Raw genomic sequence first — 16,351 nt, forward strand, 5'->3', positions numbered from 1 at the left:
TGCTCACTTCCACTACAAAAGCAATCTGTGGCTTGAAAATGGGCAGATGGTCCCTTTAACGGTTTCCCTTTATGCAAGTGACCGTGGAAACAGCACACAGTTGGAGGAGGCTGCAAAGGAGCCACCAGATTAGGATCTGAAAAGGGGGTGTTGGGTAATTAAGGGATTGTGGCATGGCAAGGAGATATGATTATTGGATTGTCAAGCATAGTAGTTAGCGCGTGATAGCAAAGTACCACCATGTTCCCCCATTTTGACCACTGAGAAAGCCAGGACAACTTCAGTGTCTCCATAGTATTACAGGGAGGGAGCAGAGTGTGTTTTTGAAGGACATCAAGTGGGTGATAGTTCTAAAACAATGATCCTTAAACATACAATAAACAAACCAGAGAAAAGACAGCAAGATATATTAAGTGCAGTTTAAGATACTCTCTGACAATAATGAATGGGTTGTGAGTTAATGAAAAAAGTGAACGTGAAAGAGCAAAGATTCCCTGAGTGCTTTTATATTGCTCCCATTGTCTTCAGCAAAGAAACTATGTGTAAGACACTGTGAAATTATCTGTACAGTTACTCTTGCTGCTAAAGCACAGGCCTTTGAAATAGGATTCCTAGGTTCTACTCCCAGCTCTGCCACAACCCTCCGTGACTTTTAGCAAGTATTGAGGCTAAAATTTTCAAATGCGGCCACTGATTTTGGGTGCCCAAGTAGACACATCTTGGCCCCGTTTCAGACTGCAGCTTTCATTGATTTCAGTTGGAGTTGTGTGTGCCCAGCAGTTCTGAAAATCAGGGCCAAGGCATGTCTCAGATTGGGCACCAAATCACTAACCACTTCTGAAAAATTGCACCTGAATATATCTCTGCCTCAGCCCCTCCATATGTAAAACGTGGAGAATGATATTCGTGATATACTGCAGGACCAGCTCGTGCTACCAGAAGATTGGAGCTGCTCTAGCTCCTATATCAATTCAACTTTATTTTGGCTCTTATACCGTGCTTATCACCATAGTATCTAATTGTCCCCCAGTAATGGATTAAGAACATGACAAACATCTCATGACAAACATGTCCTCTCGTCCTCTCCCTAGGGCGAGAATTGTATGCACTGGAGTGTTCTGTGTTTTGAAATTTACACATGCATGTGTTGTTCTCTGTTCATGTTAGAGAGGACAGGTCAAGGAAATGTGCCTTGCACTTGGATCAGGAGGTGGTGAGGTTTGTGATGGACCTTAGTTCCTGGAGGAGTTAATTGCCCCGTCCTGGGCTGGCCCTTGAGGAAGCTCTGTCTCCTGTCCTTAGGGGCTGCAGTACATCTGGTTGCCACAGGGGGCTCCTGGCAGGAGTCCCTGCAGCATCTGAGGCGGCAGAGGGAGGAGGCATAGAGGAAGAAATGCAGGTTTCTGTGGAGGAAGAGAGGGTAGGGTAAGAGCTAAATTGAAGGGGAAGAGTTTGGGAATCACAGAGGGATAAAATTCGTTTCTCCCATGCTGTCTTCTACTGTGAAATGTCCCAATTCTTCATTCTCAAAGTGGGAGAAAGTAGGAGAGGAAAGAGAGTGCTTCTTTTTCTTTCCACTTCACCAACAACCTTCCTTATTACCACCAAAATGCTTCTCTGTGACACACCCAGCCACAGTGTCCCAGCTTTTCACTTCGAAGATCAGAGGAGTGCTGACGGAAGATGGAGGGAGGGGACAGATTGCCACCTACAGCACCCACTGATCATCACAGAAGCATGGTGACATTTAATGCACTTGTGAAGAGCTTTGAGATACCTGAAAAGAAGGCTAGTGCAATGGGAGAGTTATACACTGACAAAGCACTCCAGTTGCTTTGGAATGCTCTCAGCAGAGAATATTTGAGGGACATGGGCTACAGGTGTTTTCTGCAGTTTGTGCTATTAGTACCTCACTGTGCTGAAAGTGCTTCTGGAAGGCTCAAAAATTGGGCTAGAAAGAATACCCTCTCTTCTTCTTTCAGGCTCAAAGATTGCCTTATTTGCTACTAGAGGAAGCCTCTTTTACATGTAAGTGGTAAAAATGTCTGATTTTCCCCTTGGTTTGTGTGAGAGCACAAACCTTACTTTGATCACTATGTTATCATACGAGGTGTAGCAATGGTGGAGAAGAATTTTCTGCTAGGGAAAGTACTTCTTCACACAGCACACAGTCAATCTGTGGAACTCGATGCCACAGGATATAGTGAAGGCCAAAAGTATAACTGGGTTCAAAAAAGAATTAGGTAAGTTCATGGAGGATAAGTCCATCAGTGGCTATTAGCCAAGATGGTAAGGGCCACAACCCCATGCTCCGGGTGTTCCTAAACTTCTGATTGCCAGAGGGACTGGATGACGGGATGGATCACTTGATACTTTGCCCTGTTCTGTTCACTCCCTCAGAAGTATCTGGCATAGGCCACTGTCAGCATGCAGGATACTGGGGTAGATGGCCCATTGGCCTGATACAGTATGACCATTTTTATGTTTTTATGAGGGAATAGCATGTCTCAGTATGCTCCAACAGCTTTTGTAAGCCAGTGACTTTAGAGTGGGGTATGAAAGCAGATCAAGGGTGATCATTTCCTCTAATCTATAGAGAGCAAGATGAGATGAACTGAGGAATATTTTGCATTTCTCTGGAAACACTTATGTAAGGAAAGTTGTCTTTTGGGCAGTGTGCTGGTGCCCATCACCAATGCCCTAGTCACAGTAAATGATGTATAAATAACAATGATGTGCCCAAAACAAAACAAAAGGAATTTCTCCTCTGCTTTCCTCTCCACTTTTGGTGCAAGTTTGGTTATGTTTCTACTTAGTCATAAGTGCAGTGGCACCTTATCTTCCTTTATTGTATTATTTTTTAAGTGCACAGGAGTCTTTAATTTCAGTGTTGGTGCTGAAAATCATGATCATGATCACACCTATGTATGCCAGCTGCTTTTCCTTACAGGGCTGCTTGGAACTTCAGAAGGCATTACCACTAATACTGGTTGTTGACTGATAAGTCTCACCACTGTGACTGATACCATCTAGAGGTCTCATTGCTTTATTGAGCTTTTTCACTTTCATGACTTATTTCTTCCCAGCCATAATGATAGTAAGTAAGAGATCCACAGCACTGACTTGAAGCAATTTTGGGGGATGCTATTTTGGTGGGCAAGGAGTAGCTGGAAGGATAGAGGAGCTATTGAATAGCCCTAGTATAATGGAGGAGCTGTGCTGTGTACTAACCATACACAGCAGAGATGCAGCTTGTCAGCTAGTGAAAGGACGGGCTATTTGGGATAAGAGGCACAGAGGGCGGGTCATGGGAGGAGATGCATAGTGGCTGTGAAGAACTGGCCCTGTAAAAACCTGGATTGCAGCATGATGTTGTGTTTTATTTTGTTTTGAAATCTCTGAGCTGCTGGAACATTTATACTACAGGATTAAGATGATCCAAGGGGAGAATCACAAAAGTTTAGGGCCTGTGTGAACTCACTGAGTGAACCTCACTCTGCCCTGAGTTTCATGGGTTATGATCTTTTGTAGCCAATTTTCCGTATTAACAATTGATGCTACACAGAAGCAGCCATTTGCATTGCTCAAAGACCAGTTTTGTTGGTCCTACAAAACCAGGTGAAATTATGCTACATATTCTTGAGCACAATCTATTGATACTTTGTCTATTGACTGACTTTTTTAGTAGGACTGTCAATTAATTGCAGTTAACTCAAGCAATTAATTCAAAACAGATTAACTCAATTAAAAAAATTAATTGCAATTAATCACAGTTTTAATCACACTGTTAAACAATAACAGAATACCAATTGAAAATTTATTATAAATATTTTTGGATCTTTTTCTACATTCTCAAATATATTGATTTGAATTATAACACAATACAAAGTATACAGTGCTCACTTTATATTATTAATTTTATTACAAATATTTGCACTGTAAAAAAGATAAACAAAAGTATTTTTCAATTCACCTCATACAAGTACTGTAGTGAAATCTCTTTATCGTGAAAGTGCAACTTACAAATGTAGATTTTTTTTTGCATAACTGTATTCAAATACAAAACAATGTAAAACTTTAGAGCTTACAAGTCCACTCCGTCCTACTTCTTGTTCAATCGCCAACACAAACAAGTTTGTTTACATTTATGGGAGATAATGCTGCCCGCTTCTTATTTAGAATGTCATGTGAAAGTGAAAACAGGTGTTCACATGGCACTTTTGTAGCAGGTATTGCAAGGTATTGACGTGCCAGATATGCTACACGTTCGTATGTCCTGTCATGCTTTGGCCACCATTCCAGAGGACATGCTACCACACTGATGATGCTTGTTAAAAAAAATGTGTTAATTAAATTTGTGACTGAACTTCTTGGGGGAGAATTGTATGTCTCCTTCTCCCTGGTTTTACTCACATTCTGCCATTATTTTGTGTTATGGCAGTCTTGGATAATGACACAGCACATGCTGTTTGGTTTAAGAACACTTTCACTGCAGGTTCGACAAAACACAAAGAAGGTACCAATGTGAGATTTCTAAAGGTAGCTACAGCACTCGACCCAAGGTTTAAGAATCTGAAGTGCCTTCCAAAATCTGACAGGGACAAGGTGTGGAGCATCCTGTCAGAAGTCTTAAAAGAGAAACACTCCAATGCAGAAACTTAGAGAACCTGAACCACCAAAAAATAAAATCAACTAATCAACCTTGATGGCATCTGACTCAAATGATGAAAATGAATGTGCATCAGTCCGCACTGCTTTGGATTGTTTCTGAGAAAAACCCGTCATCAGCATGGAGGCGTGTCCTCTGGAATGACTGTCAAAGCATGAAGGGGCATACAAATGTTTAGCATATCTGCCATGTAAATACTTTGCAACACAGGCTACAACAGTGCCATGTGATCACCTATTCTCACTTTCAGGTGATATTGTAAATAAGAAGGGGGCAGCATTATCTCCCATAAATGTAAACAAACTTGTTTGTCTGAGCAATTGGCTGAATAAGAAGTAGGACTGAGTGGACTTGTAGGCCATAAAGTTTTACATTGCTTTGTTTTTGAGTGCAGTTATGTAACAAAAAAAAATCTACATTTGTAAGCTGCACTTTTACAATAAAGAGATTTCACTACGGTACTTGTATGAGGTGAATTGAAAAATACTCTTGCTTTTGTTTATCTTTTTTACAGTGGAAATAATTGTAATAAAAATGTATAATATAAAGAGCAGTGTACACTTTGTATTCTGGGTTGTAATTGAAATCAATTTATGTGAAAATGTAGAAAGCATCCAAAACATATTTAAATAAATGGTACTCGATTAACAGTGTGATTAAAACTGCGACGAATCGCGATTATTTTTTTAATCTCACAATTAATCACAATTAATGTTTTTGATCGTTTGACAGACCGACTGTTTACATATATACAGACATGCAGCACTCCTGTAACAAGGCACACATTTTCCACATTTGCCACATTTCTGGAAACTGGCAGAGCTTTTCCATCAGTTTGGATTTCTTTTCTGATCAGAGGAACCCCTGGGAACTGACAACGATCTCTCCTTTCACTTTGGGAGGAATCGGATTTTGTGACTGCCTGTGATTCATGTACTGATGATCAGTTGCCATTAGAAACCCACATGTTTAAATATCATGTTGGCCTCGAACAGCTACCGTGGGTGGTTTTACTTTTCTTTTTGGCTCCCTGCATTTTTACTGGCTTTGGTCAGAGAAGCACAACAAAAAAGAGCTATGCAGGCTTTTCTGTTTATCTCTCTCAGGTGAACAGATTGTAGAACTTTGGAGCACCTAAGGAGGGAGATGCCACCGGAGAACCCAAATAACAGACCGAATAACAGTAGTAGGCTTTGAGTAGCTGTGTGTTTCAACAGCTGCTGCCCTCTTAAGCTCAACACACTGTGTGAAATCCCTCCCTCTTCTCTATTTTAAAACTGTTTTATAATGATTATTTCCAGCTTGTCTTGGTGGTGATGGTTATGCCTGTCCTTTTAAGATGATAGCCTTTTACCTAAAAAATCAGAGCTCCCAAACAAGCAACCTCCCTTTCTCTTCCGTTTATACAAGAGAAAAGTGGAGAGCACATACAGTTAGAAATAGGGCTCGAAATCTCTCCAGAAACACTGTTCTCATGTTATTTCAGCACTTCCTAGCTGAAACCAGAGGGTACTAGTAGACTTTGAACAGAAAAAAATTAAAAGTTAACAAGACTTTTTGAACCTTGCAATTTGTTCACTTTGCATTTGGTTTGGGATGAGGGATGACTTATTTTATCCAGACCTGTTTGCCCATCGCTGTTTGAGTCAGGAGCCGCTTTACCTCAAAACATACCATTCCGTGGCATGGGGCCCCCAACAACAGGGGGCCCCAAAACATAGCACGGGAACTAGGGGCACCGGGGGTGCTGCAGAACCCCCAAGTTTTATATGGGGCTCCACTGCCGCCCTGCGCCCAGGGTCCCTGCTGCCACCCCGCACCCAAGGCTCTGTGGGCTCTGCTGCCACCCCATACCCAGGGCTCTGCGGGCTCTGCTGCTGCCCCGTTGGCCAGCCCAGCGAAGTGGGCAGAGACCCGCGTGGGCTGAACACCCACCTGAAGGTGAGGGGTGGGGCACGGCTCCATCAGCGGCCACCTGAGCGCCCTGCTGCCTCCGCGCGCTGATCTCTGCTCGTCTCTCCTGACCTCTGGGTTCTTGCAAAGCAAGCGGCTGTGATCACCGTTAGCCACCGCGGCCACGCTGCAGCTCCCATGGCCGGACTCAGGCACCTCCCTGTCTCCCCAGGACCCGGGCTGGTTCTGTGCTCCTAACAATATTTTTTAACATAAGTGATGCGGGGCGGCAGCAGAGCCCCACATAAAACGTGGAGGTGCTGCAGCACCCCCTGCACTCAGGGCCGCTGATGGGGGGGACAAAGGGGCAGCTACCCCAGGGTCCAGCAATTTGAAAGGCCCCGGGGCTCCCAGCCACCGCCATCACTACCGTTGGGAGTGGGGGGGCGGGCGAAAATGAAACTGCGCACAGGGCCCCACTAACTCTAAACCTGTCACTGGTTTGAGTAGTACATTAAATATGAGAGGCCTTTTTGCTAATGATCAAAGTTAACAAGCAAAAACGGTTCCCTACTATTTATCTGAAGAAATATGAATCTAGGCAAGGTTGTTGTTAGCATGCAGAAAGTAATTTCAAAGCCTCTGGGAGGTTTTAATCAAGCCTTGTATACTGATTGAGATGCACTGCTCAGAAGTGGGGAAACTGATTAACGAAATAAAAATTCTAGAGTGTTTTCCATGCAAACATTCATCAGTATATCTTATATAATTACATAGCCAGGAAATCAACACGGTGTGTAAATGCTTCAGTCATGGTGTAAATATCTTAATGACTGAAACATCTTTAGACATGAATAATTTATATCTGTATGGATTCATTTTTCATACCCATGCTTTACTTCAACATGATAAACTAACCCTTCTCTATCAGGGGATATGCACTTGATTATCCTTTCCAGATTTCTCTTTCTTGTGCTTATTTTTCTCAGTTGGACACACTCCATTTCTTTTCTTCTGCTTTCTCTAATGTAGTTATCTTATTTATTCACCTTGTCTACCTTAGTTTAGTTTACCTTCCCAATACATCTCAACAGACATCTGGAAATGCTGCCAGGGCATAAGCTGATTTTTCCTTTTACAAGTAACTTTGCCAGCACTGCAGCAGCATCTTGAGACATTGACTCAGTATCACCAGATGACATTAGCATCTTCTTTTTTCCTTGTTGTTGTAGGGGAGACATAGATTATGGGAAGTACTTTCTAGTGACAGGCCAATGCCAGGTTAAAGTTTATCACTTGAAGAATCTTTATTGGTACAGCCCTTTGCCACAATATTTATGACAAAAATGGCTTTCTTATTTACAGAGTACCATAAAATACTGATGCTTAAATAATTTGTTTGTAGTTCCAAACATCAGTAGACAAAATTAGCTGAAAAAATGACAACAAGCACAGGACTGGGAGCCAGGAGTTCATAAGTTCTAGTCTCTGCAATGAACACTTTCTGCCGCCATAGGCAAGTTAACTAGGGAAAAATTTTCAAAAGGATACTTCAGGGTGCCTCTGTTTTGGGAGCTCAACTTGAGTCATTGTTGGCCTGATTTTCAGAGTTGCTAAGTGCCTTCTACTTCCATTGATTTTAATAGTGTATATGGATGTCCAGCACGTCTGGAAATCAGGCCCAAGGGGTCTCAGTTGGGCACAAAATTGAGGCACCCCAAATTAGTGGCCACTCTTGGAAATGTTAGCCTTAATTTCTCTACCTGAATTTTCCATCTGCAAGAAGGGGATGATAATGTCAATCTACTTCACAGGAGGTTTTGTGAAGAATAATTAGCTAATACCTCTAACATAATGAACAATTCACCCCACCCCTCTTTCTTCTCTTCACTCCCATTCATTCCTGTATACTAGTTATGAGGACCACCTGACTTCCATTACTTAATAGCATTTCCAGTTCTGTTTGTTTACTTCCCACACACGTTCTCCTCTGTATTTATGCTTTGGGACAATAATACAACATTTCACATTCTTAATCTTCAAGTACCTGTTTAGTGCTTTTTTTCTTGGCCACTTGTTGAGTTACTATCTTTGGCTTGTTCTTGGATAGTTCCTTCTCCTTGTCAAGGATAGGACATCTATTGCACATGTGTCTTGAATCACACCATCACATTCTTCCTCTTCTACAGAATTCCATTTTCTGTCACACTTTGTGTATTGGAATAACATGACAGATTCTTTAAGATTCAATAAAAGACCTCATGTCCCCTTTACCTTTTCCTAGCTAGTTTAAATCCCAGCTAATAAACACTACCAATTGCAGTCCCAGCAGCTTCTATGTAGACTGTCACATCTAAACATGTGCCTCTCCTCACAGCAGGCATCCCAGTGTTCTGTGAACGAAAACTCCTTCTTTACATCCATTAAGTTTACTGCAATGTTAATACTCTCCTTTCTCCACTGATGCTTGGCACTGGGAGCACCTCTGAAAAGATCATTTACTTCGTCCCAGTTTTCAGTTGCCGTCTTACATCCCTGAAATGCATCTTCATTTTATCAAATCTCCCTTCACCTGTCTCATTTGTTGCCTGATTGTCAAGAGTTGGTAGGGATTCCCCAGTTATTTTTCAGAATATACTTCACTCTTATTATCACATGCTTTATCTTGGCGTTCAGGAGCCAGACTAACGTCTTTTTCCCTTGATCTGGGTAACAAATATTTTGGGCTTAGTTCCTCAATACAGAGTCACTAATTAGATTCATTTGCTGCTTCTTTCTTTCTGGTTTCTATTCAGTACTTTCTTCTTGGCCAGTTGTTGAGTTACTCTTTTTGGACTGTTCTTTCTCCTTTTTAAGGACAGGGCATCTATGGCAGGTGTCTCTTGAATCACTCCACACACCTTTCTCTTCTGCTCTTCATATTATTTCTAGTTGCCATACTGTCACCTTCTTCCATTTTCTCCACAATGGTCTTTTCTGTTATCTCAGCCTGAGTCTCTGGTGATTCCACCTCTCATCAAATGTTCCTTCACCTTTTTCTCTCAGTCATTTCAGTTACTATAAAAGGCCCTCCACTTCTCCAAAACTAAACCAGCATGCACTTTTATACATCTTATCCTTTTATACCTATTCACTTCCTATGTAGGTAGCTCTATTGGTCTTCATTCAGATATTGAAACATCTTTAACTTTTCACTGCCTTAGTTACTTAAATAGCATTCCAAGTCCCTGATGAATTTTTATTTCAGTTGTTGTCTCTTAGCAAGTCATTCTGTTCTTTCTTTCCATCTCAGAATTGCATCTGTCTGCTGCTTCATAGGGTTCTTTGAGTCTCGTGTGCCTAACCTCCACACCTTGTTATCAACAATGACTTTACTGCCCTCTCTTGAGCTTTCACGCAAAGCATCACAGCCCTAGAAACTCACCTGTTCTCACTTTCATTCATTCCACACTCACAATATAGGCTCCCTAGTTAATTCTTTAAACCCCATAATCGCTCCCTCTGGAACTCCCCAGTCCAATGTTCTTTTCCTGTTTGCGGCCTAGAGAAATACAGTGGTGGTAGAGATTTTCTGTGAAAATGAAACATGAAAATGGCACAGATATCAAATTGGTGTAATACTGAAATACTCTTTTTGGTCTAATTTTAACAGATTCGGTAGCAACAGCATCTGGACCATTGCTAGTCGAAGTTGCCAAAACTCCTGGTGCTGCTCTTGGGGTTGCACTAACTACCTCGATGTGCTGCAACAAACAGGTCATTGTCATAGACAAAATCAAATCTGCAAGTATTGCAGACAGGTGAGTGCTACAGAAGACTCTAAATTATAGGATTACGCATCCATTTTATATCTTATCAGTATTTTTGTTGCTGTTTAAAAAAACTTCCCTTGGCATTTTAGATGAATTTGACTGAAGAAGACGCTCTCAAGCTTGTTAGTGTTTAAAATTAACCCCTCTTGGTAGACAGTAGCTCTATAATGTAGAGCTTTTAAAAAGATTCTCAGACACCATTTTACTTTTGCTCATTCACACGGCATTAAACTACAGAAAAAACAAACCAACCGCCAACAATACCCTATGTCATCCCATAAACAAACACTATCTCCTCTTTCTAGTATGTCTGAACCTGTTTGCTTATGCTGTGCTGCACAGTAATTTGAAGGTTTGCTTGGTTTTTTTAAAATATAATGCTGCCGCAGTGATTAGCATTAAAAATAAATACCCTGCTGCAATTCTTAAAGTAAGTCCCACAGTATGAAACCTCTGTCAAAGTAAGTACATTCTGAGACTTAGCAACCATGAAGTGCTCTTTTAGGGTGCATCATTCATTCTTGTGGCACAGTGAAATGGAACTCCTTATACTTGGATTTTTTTCTTATTAGTATTTTAGAATACCACTGAGGTATTAGAAAGACTGGCTTCTGTATTTTAGAGTTATTTTATAAGGAAAATCCCTTTTTCAGCTCCATTTGAAAAATTCCACGTGAGATAAAATTATATTTACAAACGGAAAAAAAATGATTAGATACTTTCCCCCAGATCAGTGGTGGGGAACCTGCGGCCCATGGGCTGCACACGGCCCGTCAGGGTAATCCACTGGTGAGCTGCCAGACAATTTGTTTACATTTGCACAGCCGCCCGCGGCTCCCAGTGGCTGTGGTTCGCGGTTAGTAGCTCCCAGCACAGCCCTGTGCCGCTTCCCGCAGCTCCCATTGGCTGGGAACGGTGAACCGCGGCCACTGGGAGCTGCAGGCGGCTGTGCAAATGTAAACAAACTGTCCGGTGGCCCACCAGTGGATTACCCTGACAGGTCGCAGGTTGCCCACCACTGCCCCAGATGGTGTAATCTCTGTACTAAAGCTGTGGGATCTTTTTTTAAAATTTGCCTTAAATATTATGTTTCAGCAGCAAATTTCTCCTGCATGTCCCCAGCCACCCTTCCTTGTAATTCCTCTTTGAAAATGGTGCTGTTAGTAGCACCCACTTGTAACAGTGAGTCTACAGCTCCACTGTGGGCTTTACCCTACAGTAGAACCTTTGAGAGTGACGGCCATTGATCCAGAGGGGTTCTCCAGCTCAATGGTGCAGGATGCTTTAATTTTCTCCCTCTGTTTTTTTCCCATTCCACAGGGGGTAACCAATTAAAGGAGCTGTCCACTTGACTGGTACGTCGGGATGCTGACTGCTGTGTTTGCATTTCTCAACTCATCCAGTAGCCAGTCTCTTGAGTGCAGCAAGATGTAGCAGCTAGCCCCCTCCCCACCCCACTCCTCGAGTCACCATGCCAGCCCTGGTTTCATTATTTGTTTGACTACTGCATAATTTCATCATCATTTACAGCTTTTGTACTAATAAATGTTTAACTATGAATAACTCAAAAAATGATGAACTGGGTGCTTGTGTGAGGGATATGAGCAGGCTTGCTGAGTCTCCTTAAGCTCTTCTCATTTATTCTGCTGCCATTCACACATATACTAGAAGTCAACTAGTATCCCATTCCAGTTCTGTGAGTGATGTCTTGACATATACTGTATTTACCGACTTGTATTTAAGATTTGTACTAATTGACTTAAAGTTTGGCCAGTGACAATCCTTATAAAATATTAATTTTTTCTCTCTAAAAATACACAGTCTCATAATTGCCATGACCAATTTGAAGGCTATAAAACTCATATACCAAGCAAAGAGCACACTTTATCATACTGAGTTTTTCTCCCTTTGTATAGATGTGGTGCATTACATGTAGGAGACCATATTCTGTCCATCGATGGTACCAGCATGGAGTACTGTACATTGGCAGAAGCAACACAGTTCTTGGCTAATACAGCAGACAATGTCAAACTTGAGATCCTTCCTCACCATCAGACTCGGCTAGCATTGAAGGGACCAGAACACGGTAAGGGGATCTGTAACACTAGATCCCACTTCCTCTTTCTTGCATGTTCATATCTACTGCCATTGCTGTAACTCAGGGAAAAGATATTAAGGCAATTTTATCTGTAACCTTTCTTTTCAGCTCTCCGGGTTATGCTTCTGAAAACCCCTAGCAAGCTGTGTACTGTTTGTTTACCTCAATCTATCCTCAGAAATCCCTAAAAATAAGGAGAAAATGTTTTGCTGAAAGTGCCCCTGCATAGTTCCAGTCATATTAAAAAAAAGAGTTGGTGAATATACCTTTGTAGTTATATGCAAGGATATCTTGCTAGGGGAGCTCTCCCTAGACAACGAGGCAGCTGCCTTAAATTAACCAGAAGAGCCCAAATGTTCTGAGTATAGACTCCCAGGTGGTGTTACTTAAAAATCACAGCCTACTCAAGAGGAAACATGCTTTATTGAAACAAATGTACCCTTGGGAACAATCCTTCGTTGGCTGAGAGATGGACTGGATGATAGAAGAGTACTTTGCAACACCATCTTCTATGATCTGTTGAGTCATTAAGGCTCTTGCTGTTGAATGCAGTTATCGTTCACCCTAGAATGTGCTCTGAATTATGAACTGGCAAAAAAAAACCAAACCACACCCAACCCAAAACCAACCAAAATATCTAAAGAGAGTTAATGGATGAATAAAGGGTTTATCCAATAATAATAATTAAAAAAAAGCAAGAGCCCCATTTGTTTTTAAGGTTTTTTTCTTTTATATTTTTCTTTTATATTTTATATTTTATAAGCTCATTCCTTTGTCTACTGCTGCCCCATAAATTTTACTGCAGCATTAAGAAGTCCTGGACTGGAATAGCTCAATGAATTACTAATGTACATGCTGTAGGTTTATACAGAATTCTTATTGAATTGGAATGATCATTCTGCAAGATATGGAAATGTAATTTGTATGGTTTTCCACCTCATAGGACACTTTTTACATCTATCCACAGTTCAAGAGAAAAAACAGCAAGAGCTGCCAGATAATTTCCTGCTGGAAGCAGCCTTTTTAATTAAACAGGTCTCATAGCAACCTGAATATAATGAAAATCTGCCTGGCCATATTATTCTTATCAGATTTTAATTTTTACACCATGGTTAAAGCTCAGAAATTGACATAGATTATCAGAAGAAGAATCAGTTGAATTTGAAAAGTTATGATAGGAAACTACAATAAGTTTGATTCATTAAAACAAAATATTGAGATAGATTGTTACTAGGGCTGCTGGGATTTTCCTGGCCGCATCACCCTGCTTGATATGTAAGTTTTTATAGACTTCTTCAGGGTTACTTTTATTAGAATTAGATCAGTGAGCTGTTCAGGCCTTCGTCTATTGGACTATGAAGTGAAGCTTAGTGGTTCTGTCCAGGAACTGAATGTCCTAATTTCACTGCAGGTGACCCTCAGATGGTTTATAAAGTGGTGTTGGCAAAACATCTTTTATTTTTTAAGTCCAATACATTCCTTTCCTTTTACCTTCCCTCACCTGCCCTTTGTTGTAACGAAACATTCCACTGGGGTTGGGGTGGGGGAGGGAGGGCAATCTCTAGATACAAAAGATTTAATGTATTCAGCCAAGAAAGAGATCCTACTTCTATAATATAAAATGGAGGAAAACTATAGCTTTTCCTCTGGCATTTAGTTAGGCCTTGGACCAAATGCAGCTCATAGTGTTTGACAAATCCCACCTCATCTTTTACTACAAAGGTGAAGCCAATGGCGAATACAGGCAATGCTTAATTTGTTCTAGGGTTTGCCAGGGCTCTAGACTTGGCAGTTCATAGCCTCCGCACCTCTGGTGCTGCGTCAGTTATGAAAGTTAAAAAATTGTTTGAGCCTGGCACCTAATTGTTTGCGCCACAGCACCTCTTTCATTACAAATTAATCACTGACTACAGGTCACAAAATACTGTGTTCCATCTTGTTCAGAGTGAACAGACCACAGTGCATCTAGAGATGCATCTCTGTACTAAAAATGAGGGTGGCTATTATCTGTACCATTTTGTATAATTTAGGAGCAGCCCCCTGGGTTTTGGTAAATTGATCAACATGAGCCAGTCTCTTCTCTCCACCCCACCCCCCCATTTATGGTTTTGACAAATTTTGGCCATTCCCATTTTGAGCACAAACCTGAGAGTAGGAATCAAATATGGTCTTAATTTTAATCCGGAAAATGAAAAGATCTGACGATCATGCTGCAAAACCATAAATAGTGACTTTAGACTTTTGCTTTGTCCTTCTTAATCAAGCCCCAAGATAGGATTTTTGTGTTGATGGTTGAGTGAAGTAGTTTATTGCCCAGGGTAATATAATGCCAGTGATGGATGCTGGCAAAATTAAAATGTCAAAGCAGAAAATTGAAATGACTGACATGTAAACCACTTCAAATCATTATGGGAAATGTGATTTATAGACCCTTTTTATTTTCTTAATATATACAAGTCCTGCTAATGCAGGTGGAGATTTGCAAACCTGTAATTACTAGTCATATATCATACATCTCAATAATGTTGACTTAAGTATTTTTCTAAAAAGTTTTTAATCTTAGCTCTTAAGGCCAGAGGGAGATTAGAAATTGATTCAGTACTTATCTTTTGGGGGAAAAAAAGCATTATTTCTGGGAAGATGAAAGGTTTCCATCCCTGAAGTTGATCACAGTGTTTGCTGATCACCAAGAAAAGGGACAAAGCCACATTAATTTTTCCCCCTTTTCAAATTGCTTTAATTTTTGTTACTTTTTATTTATGCAATTTGGTTACCTCTCCCTCTTCTCTGGTCCCTTTTTGTTTTCTTATTTTCTGTCATCCCTTCATGCGGGCAGTGAAGGTTCAAAGGAGCAACAGGCAACTTACCTGGGATTCCTGTGCCAACAACCACAGCAGCCTCATCACCTGCCACCATTATAACACCTACCACCCTGACCATTGCAGGATGCCAGCCTGGAAATTCCAGAAAACGCCTCCTCAAAAAAACCTTCGTAATGTTCCATGCTTTTTCCTCCTGACATATATATTTTTTTCTTCTTCTTCCTCTCATACTTCTCTCATTTCAGTTTTATGGGTGTCACACTTTTTTTCATAACTATGACAAGGTTATTTCTGACAACGTATGCCTTTTTCTTTCTTTAATTGGACAGTCTTTGTAGATGGGGAAAGGCTTGAAAATTCTCAGTGACCTGGTTTTTAAACCATATTACTAGATCGTTAGGTTTCAGCACCTTATGTGCAGTATAATATTAGAATAAAAAGAATGGCTTACAAATGTTATGTCAGAAATCACCTATTAAAAAGGCATTTCTAGAGTCAATATTCAGACACATTAATTTACATTGATTCATGATTGTGTATCAAAAATATTTATTTCATGTACTTTGTTTAAAATAAGGTGTATAGTACATATTTTTATTTTTGTGTCTACAGTGTTTTTGCTAGTTCCCAGCTCCTGCTTCCTTTTATGCCTCACATGGTGCTGAAATTCTCGCTATGCTGTTATCTAGGGTCACACCTAAGGTTTGATATGTGTCTTTGTTATTAGATACACACACCATTTTTGTGCACCATACCCATTGATTCATGAGTGAGTTACAGGCTTATGCTGCACTGTTCCCTGCTATAGAGTGCTGTGTACCAAGTGTCCAATTTTTTACAACAGCTTTGGTGTCTTCGTCCTTCTCTCCTACCTCCATGAGTGCATACAGCCTGAGTTCCCTGAACATGGGGACCTTACCTCGCAGCCTCTACTCCACCAGCCCACGCGGAACAATGATGAGGCGGCGAATGAAAAAGAAGGACTTCAAAAGCTCATGTAGGTGGTAACAGCAGTCATTTGAAGTGTGCAACAGACGGGGGCTGGGGAAACAAGATG

The 16,351-nt window shown here is 41.0% G+C and overlaps 1 protein-coding gene across 13 annotated transcripts in view; it reads left to right on the forward strand.

The window, feature by feature from the left end:
- GRIP1 (glutamate receptor interacting protein 1) overlaps positions 1 to 16,351 on the forward strand; it is a 546,608-nt gene that overhangs the window by 457,233 nt on the left and 73,024 nt on the right. For 7 of the 13 annotated variants that reach the window (XM_043548244.1, XM_043548269.1, XM_043548251.1 and 4 more), the window contains exons 8-11: positions 10,215 to 10,362; positions 12,291 to 12,460; positions 15,309 to 15,464; positions 16,139 to 16,291. In XM_043548244.1, the coding sequence (XP_043404179.1) occupies positions 10,215 to 10,362; positions 12,291 to 12,460; positions 15,309 to 15,464; positions 16,139 to 16,291 (627 nt within the window). The remainder of the gene's footprint in view (positions 1 to 10,214; positions 10,363 to 12,290; positions 12,461 to 15,308; positions 15,465 to 16,138; positions 16,292 to 16,351) is intronic. The other 6 variants (XM_043548282.1, XM_043548293.1, XM_043548274.1 and 3 more) reach the window with 1 other exon arrangement.

Source organism: Chelonia mydas, chromosome 1 (genome assembly GCF_015237465.2).
Source record: "Chelonia mydas isolate rCheMyd1 chromosome 1, rCheMyd1.pri.v2, whole genome shotgun sequence".
In the NCBI taxonomy this organism is placed as follows: Eukaryota; Metazoa; Chordata; order Testudines; family Cheloniidae; genus Chelonia; species Chelonia mydas.